At 42.2% G+C, this 9,109-nt stretch overlaps 1 protein-coding gene and 1 long non-coding RNA gene across 7 annotated transcripts in view; one reads left to right on the forward strand and one right to left on the reverse strand.

Moving 5' to 3' along the window:
* Positions 1 to 352: 352 nt before the first annotated feature.
* Gm32771 lies at positions 353 to 8,399 on the reverse strand. Of its 4 annotated transcripts, none has more exons than XR_003952844.1 (6): positions 8,351 to 8,399; positions 8,067 to 8,155; positions 5,063 to 5,150; positions 3,920 to 4,000; positions 2,678 to 2,733; positions 353 to 555 (listed from the first exon to the last, which is right to left on the reverse strand). It is a non-coding gene; the product is annotated as a predicted gene, 32771 (long non-coding RNA). The 4 variants fall into 4 exon arrangements; XR_003952845.1 differs by adding an exon at positions 4,247 to 4,343 and having other exon boundaries at positions 2,678 to 4,000; positions 8,351 to 8,384; XR_001782698.2 differs by having other exon boundaries at positions 2,678 to 4,000; positions 8,351 to 8,384.
* Positions 506 to 9,109, forward strand: part of Lgi1 (leucine-rich repeat LGI family, member 1) — a 44,253-nt gene continuing 35,649 nt past the window's right edge. The window contains exons 1-2 of one of the 3 annotated variants that reach the window (NR_157558.1): positions 506 to 925; positions 1,394 to 1,465. Coding sequence is in view for 1 of the 3 variants with exons in the window: in NM_020278.3 (NP_064674.1) it covers positions 702 to 916; positions 1,394 to 1,465 (287 nt within the window). In the remaining 2 variants the exon portion in view is untranslated. Of the gene's footprint in view, positions 926 to 1,201; positions 1,299 to 1,393; positions 1,466 to 9,109 lie in introns of those variants that run through there. The other 2 variants (NM_020278.3, NR_157559.1) reach the window with 2 other exon arrangements.

Here is a 9,109-nt window from a genome sequence, read left to right on the forward strand (position 1 = left end):
TTGATAAGTGTCAGAGAAGTATTCAGTCACACTGTATTCCCCTGAAATTGACAGTCTCCGTGTGTTCACGGGTTTTTCATTCAACGGTGGCATCAACCAGGTGGGCTCTGCCAGGGAAGGCACGGATTTAACAGCAGACAGCTTCATTTAACTTCCTCTTCCCAGCCAAGACTGTCCCCCAAGCTAGTTTTTCTTACTAGGCTGTTTGCTACATGAAGAGCAAATTCCCAGAGGTTCCCGAGATTGCCCACATCCTATGCTAAGATGCTATGCCCCACCGCCCGCCCGCCCACCCACCCACTAATAAGACATAATGCCGTCCTATTTTTGGTAACAATTAAAGGGCCTCCCGGTGAAAGCAGAAAGCTGTTTATTTTCTGTTACATCACTTCGCTTGCCTTCGAAGACTGGTCTGTGCTCAGTGTTTTCTGTGAAGTGAGTCGGCTCTCTTCCTCCAGCAGTTGGCTCGCTCCCACCTCGCAGCACCTCACAGGTCTCTTCCCCCAGCAGTGCGCTGCCTGAGCGAGGAACAGCTCACGAATCAGCTGGAGGTCCCTGTTTTGAAAAAAAAAAAAAAAAAAAAAAAAGCAGATAGAGAAGCAGAGAAGGGTGGACTCCTATGTGACCTGTTCTTAGAGCAAGACAATCAGCAGCTGAATTCCAGAAGCCCTGTTCATGTGTGGGGATATTCTCTCGACTGCATGGAATCAGAAAGCAGCAGAAGGATGGGAAATGCCTGCATTCCCCTGAAAAGAATTGCCTATTTCCTATGCCTCTTTTCTGTGGTTTTGCTGACTGAGGGGAAGAAACCAGCGAAGCCAAAATGCCCTGCCGTGTGTACTTGTAGCAAAGATAACGCTTTATGTGAGAATGCGAGATCCATTCCACGCACCGTTCCTCCTGATGTTATCTCACTGTAAGGCCCGTAAGCATTTTGATATCTAATTTACAATTTAAAAGAAAAAATCCAGCTGGTGGATTTGGGGGTTTGTATGTATTCTGAGAGGGGCATGGAGCTCGTGAGACAGATTCCTCTTGCATGCCTGACCATTTGACAGCACTAACATTTTCCTGCATTTAAAATTTGTGATTTTTTGATAAGCTGCTAGTGATCATGCTTAGTTAGCCCCCACCCTGGACATTATCCGGAGGCACCTGGAGCAGGCTTCTCTTTCTCTCTCTCTCTCTCTCTCTCTCTCTCTCTCTCTCTCTCTCTCTCTCTCTCTCTCTCTCGCTTCCTCTAGGAAGGGACAGAATCGTACTTTATAAAATAGTGGGGGAATATAGCAACTGTTATGGTAAATTGGATTAACATAAGATCTATTCTCTGTGTGTGTCTCTTTGTGTGTGTGTCTGTTTGTTTTGTGTGTGTGTGTGTTTTGTTTTCTTTCAGATCCTTTGTGAGATCTGGTTTTACTGAAATCTCAGAAGGGAGTTTCTTATTCACACCATCGCTGCAGCTCTTGTGAGAAACATTTATATAATGACTATTTTTAATATGGCATGTATTCGGATAAGCCTTCTAGTAAAACGAGCTTAATATTGTTTCTGTTGAATGTGATGATGCTTCTGAAAGGGGCGAGAACATGGGTAAAGCGGGAGATAGATGGGTTATTTGTAACTTCACATCCACCATAAAAGTTGATTCTTTAAATTCAATTACCTGTGATGCTGTCTAGCTTAATGGCTATTTGTGAAGTTGTTGGGACGATGCAACAAGAATACTAATTTTGATGATCTTACTTTCATTTTTAACTTGGGGAACTTCGGTTATTTTGCGCTGGAGTTCTTGGGTTTGTCAATTCAGAGCCCAGCATCACATATGCACTCAAGATGTTGTCTCTTGGGGATCTGGGGCAGACTATGTCTCTGTATGATTTACCATGTGGGGAGAAAAAGAGAGAGGAAAAAAAACACCCTTGGTTCTTTCTAGGTAATTTCTTAAAATACGAATTCTCAAGAGGCTGCTTTCTAATTTATAACTAGTCCCCTCACAGCAAGGAAAAGATGATATTAATACAGCAAATACTCCTTGTTCTATGTTTTGAGATGGCCACAAGGGAGCCACATATTCAGTCCATGCCTGAAAAATATTCAAAAATAGCACTGGACTAGGAAATCAGACCTCTTTACAGGGATAATGAAATATGTATAATTTGTTCTGATGAATAATGTTTGGCAACTGGAGCCTAGTTCTTCATGGGTATCACATGAGAGTCAAGGGGTCTCTGGTGCTCCAGCATCAATCATAGATTAGCAGACAGACACTTCCAAAACAGACACAGTCGACTGTCCATATGCTGAATTTGAGATATCTTACTTAACTGTGTGATTAAGATCCAAGCTTTTAATTTATTTGCTTTCTAGATTTATATTTGTTTCCTTGCCATCCATGCTTAGCCATTGTGTTTATGCATGGGCAAACACTGTGCATTTGAAGTTGAAGAGTCCTGTGTTCGAATCTCACCCCACTAATCTCATCACACTAATCACTGGAATGTTGCCATGTGGTCTTGTTCAGACCAGCTCTCCCTCTCCCTCTTCTCCCCTCAGCTTCCTTATCTACAAAATGGAAATGATAAGACATATTTTTGAAGTGTTGTGATCAGAGAGAAATAAAAATTTAAGTATTAATTTTTTTAAAAAAAAGGGTCTCACATAGTTCACGCTGACTGACCTTGCCAAGAGCTCTGCTGGTCTTCAGCTTCTGATGTTCTCCCCTTTTCCTCCCCACTGCGGAGATCAAAGGTGTGAATCACTACAAGCAGCTTTAGATCAAGCCCAAGATGTGGGGGTACTGGCCTTGGCAAAGTCTTACATGTTTTTATAAAGGCTGTAGCTTTAATTTTTCTACATCAAGATAAAATGCTAAAAGTTACTTAATATATTCTGTGGTCTGTCAGAAATCCTACAACTGGCTTGACTGTTTGATTGCCGTTACAAACTTGATCAGGTGTTTTGACATTATGTAACAAGGTTTCTTACTGTCCTTTCCTGCCTAAGGCTTTTGGTTGATTGCAATTAAGTACAGAGTTCCTAAGGGTTTATTTATCCGTTTGATTACAGGAAGTGTTAACATGTCAAAGAAAAAAACATGTTTAAACAGGTTTTATAATTCAGAAAGGGGCAATGTCTATAAATCTGGGCTCCTTCTACAGACTGTGCTGATCCTGAGAAAACGATCAGTTTTGCTTACACTATTTATTGGTCATATAAATGGCTTGTTTAAAATGCGCTTTTTAAAAAAAATGTGCTAAGGCAACTGGGATAGTCCAATGAATCCTTAACTTTCAAGACCTCTCAGTCCCCCAGTGCTCTCTCGATCTGACACAAGGTGGACATTGGCTAGACGCTGGAAACCTGGCCTGTACTCTACTTTCTTTCTGTTGGGTAGACTCAGCCACTCTGAGCACAGGTGCCAGGCAATGTCATAGAAATAGTCCCCGGCTGCTGTAGGGCAGTGGGATTTCACGTATTTAGAATCACAGAGGGAAGCCAAGAGCCTGGTTTTAAATAGCCCACACTGAGTGTGTGCCATGCCCCGCTGTCCCATGCTCTGAGTTCCTATGGAACATTCCAGCCCTTATTTCTAAAAGCAGTTCAGGTTTCAGAAGTAACAATGGAGCCAGTAGTTCTGTCCTGTATGTCCTTCATTACCTCATATTGCTGACCTCAGCAGAGTAGATTTGGCCATTCCGATTTTATGCAAAACCACAAAGTTTGTGCATAAGCTCCAAGACCACGTTTTTAAGGACTTTGTTTCCCATGCAACCTGCCCCATGTTCTCTGCTTCCTCATATGCTCAGGAAAAAGCCAAATGAAAGCATTTTTCACTAAGTAAGAAAATCAGTGACTCTGGCATGCTATGACTGCAGACAGAATGTTCTGCAGACAGAAAGAAACCCTACCTGCTACCAACCTGCCATTGGAACAGGAAGTCCCAGGTGTCACTAGCATTGTGTGGTGTTGGCAACAAATTCTAGAGCATAGATCTGTGTATCTGTGAAGAGAACAACTTTAGGATCAATTCTGCTGCGTCTTTGTTGAAGGCAGTTGGCTTCTTTGTTTGGCTAGAACATGAAATGGCTGGTTCCAGTTAGGTGTGGTGGTGCAGCCCTGTCATTGTAGTGTTGCTTGAGAGGTCTGAGACAGGAGGATCTAGAGTTTGAAGCCAGCCTTCATTCAAAGAAAGAGAAAGAAGGAGGAATCTAGGATGAGGCACTCCATCCCTGTCACCCACTCTTACAATCTGGTACTCTGGTTCTGGTCCCAGGTGCTTCCTCGGACCTTCTCTAAGCTAAGAGGGATGCTGAGGACTGTGGCTGGCTGTGCGGCAGGCTACACTGGAGAACAAGAGAAACAAAACCCATGCTCTATTAGAGAAGAGAGAAAAATTAAACCGAGCCAATAAAAATCGATCATATCAGCTGTACAAAACATTCCCTTTGTGTAGGAAAAAAAAAAAAAAAAGAGAAGTTCCCAAGCAAATGTCATTTTTCTTCTTCATGTTTTTCACAGGGCCAATCTGAAACATAACGAATGAGCATGGTTATGTATTCCTGCTTGCTCTCTGTGCTAGAGTGGTTCTTTCATTGAACGCAGTTTGGAGAAATGTGTTTTCACACGTTACAGCCCTGTTTCTTCCCAACTACAGACTGGAATTCCCAGTGATACAGGCTCATGATGGGAGACTCAGATTTAAGAGAAAAAAATTGTGGCCACATTGCCACTTGTTTATGACATTTTAATGAATTAAGGCCCTTTGACTCCTAAGACACTCCTATTTGCTGGCAGTGAATCTCAGAAGTAGTTCTTAGTACAACTCTCAAATGGATAACAAAAAACTGTACAAATTCAATAAAGCCAGAAAAAAAAATCCACTTTTTTTTTTTCAATGAGATTTGGTCTTGAGTGAAACATAGAATTTACCTTTGATATAGGGAAAATAGCATTTAGCAAAATGAATGCACAGTTGACACATAAGTATGTAATCAACAAGGAATCAAAACTCAAAATAAATAGAAAAGGAAATAGTTTGCATAAGAAATAAGGTTATTCTTACCACGGTACTCCATTAGGACCTTCGCTGTCTTATTTGTTCAGAGAAATGCCATGGCAGATCTTGTCCTTTAAAACCACTGGGTTCTCTACTGTAAGCAATAAGAATGAAATGTGACAGTGTTGAACAACTACTCAAGCTAGACCAGTCAGCTTCAAGGGTGTGAGGACACTTTCTTAACTGGTTATATGTTGATGAATATGTCTTGGTTTATGTCCAGCAGATGCTCTGTGAAGCTCCCTGCCCCTCCCCCAAAATTTCCCTTTTCTCCTAAAATCTATAGGTCTGAATTTTTATTAATTAATTTATTTATTTATGAATGAGACAGTGTCTTACATACTCCAGACTCTTTAATCTAGCAGGGAGAGTCTTGAACTTCTAATACTCCTGTGTTCGTGTCCCAAGTGCTAGGATTAACGGCGTGCACCCCCACACCTGGCCACCAAACCCTGTTATGTGCTTCTGGGGACCAAACCTAGGGCTTCACGCATACTTTGAAAGCGTTCTGCCAACTAAACTACACTGCCAACCCAATTACACAGATTTGTGTATCTGTGTGAATTACCTTTGGATGTGGAGTGCTTTCACTGAAAGTGTGTTTTATTCTTCCACTTATTTGGGCCAGAAACCTGATGGTGTCCTGCCCTTCCTCCCATGACTCATGCTCAGCTGGGAAGTCCTCCTCCTGGATTCTCCTACTTGAGAATCTGACTCTTCCTCTTCACACAGACCTGCCCCTGCCTGAGGGACTTTCAGGCTTCTGCAGCATGCCTCTGGTCACCCCCCACCTCGCCCCAACCCCCAGCTTTCAGTTAGAACTCTCTGCATTAGTGGTACCTTCTTTGAAATAGTAACTGTCACGGTGCCACCCAAGTGCTTGGAAGCTCTTAATGGTTCCTAGGAAGGGAGAGAAAGTCATAGGACCAGAGCTGGTGCTAATAGCACTTGGCTCTTTCCTGTTTATCCTGGCCTGTCAACCACAACACTGACCCTAGCCACTCCCACCAGGGACTAGGTGTATCCATGTACACGAGGGACATCCATGTGAGAAGGAGATGCCTCTGTCTTAGTCTGATATCTCATATTCTAGATGCTGCTAAGACTGCCTGACGTTTTGTTCATTACTTGTGCTTTTATCTGGTCCATGTCTAATATGCAGGGTCAGAAGTGAACCACGGTCTGGGGAAGAGCCTTGGGACTGTAAAGGGCCAAACTTTGCTTATATATTTGTTGATGCTGACCACCATAGCCGCAGACTCCCAGTAAAGCATTTTGCTATAGTACCTTGGGCAAATTTTCAGCCTTTCACTCCAATTTCACATAAATCAGTGGGGTAGAGTACTGGAAAGTGGTAAGTCACCAGAAAATGACCTACCCACCACCCCCACCCCCACCCACCCACCCACCCACACACCCATACCACAAATGAAAAGAGATATTCAAAGTTCTCCGAAAAAAGATTGTCAGCACTTAAAAGAGACACAGCTAACCCTATCTGACACCCACTTTATCTTTAGCCCCCTTTCCCACCCTTGCTTCACATTTGGCTTCCTGGGTTCTTAGTTTGACTCTCTTCTGTGAAGGGTAAACGAATCATTTCCTTGCTTTTAAACCAGTGTTTGTTAGGGACCAAGGGAGGAAAAAAAAAACCAAAACCAAAAAAAAAAAAAAAAAAAAAAAAAACAGATAAGTTTTTTGTGTACTATTTATTGTGTAGTTGCAAGCAGTAAAAAAAAAGAGAGAGAGAGAGAGAGAGAGAGAAAGAGAGAGAGAGAGAGAGAGAGAGAGAGAAACGAAAAGAAAGAAAGAGAGAAAGAGAGAGAGAGAAAGAAAGAAAGAAAGAAAGAAAGAAAGAAGGAAAGAGAAAGCAAGCAAGCAAGCTAGATATTTTCAGTGCAGTAAATGAGTTTGAAGATCCTACTGTGTAGCAGGTACAATCACTAGCTTCACGGGGACACAAAAGTGACTGGCCTGCTGTCACTTCACCCCAGTAGGGCAGCTCCAGGCGGGTGGTGATTGCTGGCAGGTGCATTGAATTTCAATTGTTCCTGAATGCATTCTACTGCATCAGGTGACTCTAATGACCTGTGATCAGAAGGATTTGTGTTCCGGCTGATAGGTGGTGATGGAGATGCCTGCTGGTGGTGAGGTTGTGGGTAACTCGGGCAGCAGAAGGGTTGCAGGGGCTTTTCCGTATGAGCAGGAAAGTCACCTCTGCCTCCCGGAGAGCTGGCAATGTGGCAAGTGTTAATAGCTTTGTGGTCAGATTCTCTTGAGTCTCCGTTTCCTCTCTGATGCTCATTACTTGTGTGATTTGGGGGTAAATTGAGCCAAGCTTTGGCATTTATGCATATGAAGTGGGGAAATACGCAATAGAGCCTAGTGCATTGGGTCGCAGGTGAAAATTCACAGATGACACTGTTCCTTTAAATGAGTGAATGCTGGACTTATGACAGTGGTTGTTGTTTTTATTATTGAACTTGTCATAGCATTACACTAGTATCTGCTTGTGTGATCTGAGCTTGTCTACAACCCTAGCTTTAAGGTTCTGTGGCCCTTCACACAGGTCTGTATTGGGACCTGCTGAGAAATCTTGCTTTCAGGTATTTTTAAATAGGAAATATGCATTATTTATCCTTAAAAAAATGTTTAGCCCTCTCACTTCTTTCTCATGAATAAGTAACCACAACCACAGTTTATAAAACATGTCATATTTTACTTAAAATAATTAACCTGGGCCAGTCTTCAGACTAGTGTTCCTATGGTAGTATACAACTAGAACTTAGACATAAGAGTCTAAAATCTGGTATGAACATAAATGGACTGTGTATGTAACATTGGGCAGAGTGCAAAATGGTGCTGGGCCTCAGATCCTATAAGCATAAAACACCAAAGGAAGAATAGGTTCTGGCTTTGAAATGCAAGTACGTACTAGTTGGAGTGGTGAGATAAATAAAGAAGGCAGTTGGGACAACAGTGATGGGCATCCAAAGAAGATATGACTTACCTAAGAGTGACATCTTTGTCTCCTGTTGATTATTGCTGATGGATGAGCATGCAGTCATTGCCCTCTTTGGGGAAGCAGAACTCTGGGAACTTATTTTAAACAGGATAAAAACAAACCAAAGCATTGAGTTGGCATTTGGGGACCTTCACACTAATACTTAAGGCTTCCTCCAATCTTAGAATTCTACTATATTCTGTGGAGTTGGAGAGATGGCTCAGTGGTTAAGGGGACTTGTTCTTGCAGAGGGCCTAGGTTTAGGTCCCAGCTCCCACATGGTTGCTCACCTCTATCTGTACCTCCAGTTCCAGGGGATCCAACACCTTCACCTGGCCTCTGTGGAAAATGCACACACATGGGGGACCCACCCACTCATACACATAAAATAAATACATCTAATAAAAATAAAATTACAAAAATATATTTTAAAAAATCTATTCCATTCTAATCTATGACAACTTTACTATAAGACAGAAAATCACTTTGTTAAAGAAGCAGATAGAAATTATTATATCAATTCTCATAAGCCAGCAAACTAGATTGGTAATCAAAACAACCCACAATATAGAGTTGGCTCTATAGTTATTGTTAAAAATACTAATGAATTGCTTTTATGACACCCTGGGTTTGGTCCCCGGCATCTCTATCAACAATAAACCAAAACAAGTAATACAGTTTCTAATCTCCTAGAGTGCAATGGTGCCTAACTAGGTCTTCTGTGTGGTGGCTAAAAAGAGGCAGTATTTAATAACAATCTCATAGGTCTATGATTCAAAAGGAAATGTTGGATTCACTTACATAGCAAGATGGTGGGTGTTTGCTTATGTAAAGTGCAATTAAAAAGCAATAAACTGGGGCTGGGGAGGTGGCTCAGTCTATAAACTATTTGCCACTCAAGCAGGACGCCCTTAGTTCAAGGCCCCAATAAAATTTCCAGGCATGGTGGCTCATACCTATGCTAGGAAGGAAGGGACAGGAGGATCGTTGGAACTTGCTGACCAGCTAATCTGTGAGCCCCAGATTCAGTGAGAGACCCAGTCTCAAAA

Source organism: Mus musculus, chromosome 19 (genome assembly GCF_000001635.26).
Source record: "Mus musculus strain C57BL/6J chromosome 19, GRCm38.p6 C57BL/6J".
Taxonomy (NCBI): domain Eukaryota; kingdom Metazoa; phylum Chordata; class Mammalia; order Rodentia; family Muridae; genus Mus; species Mus musculus.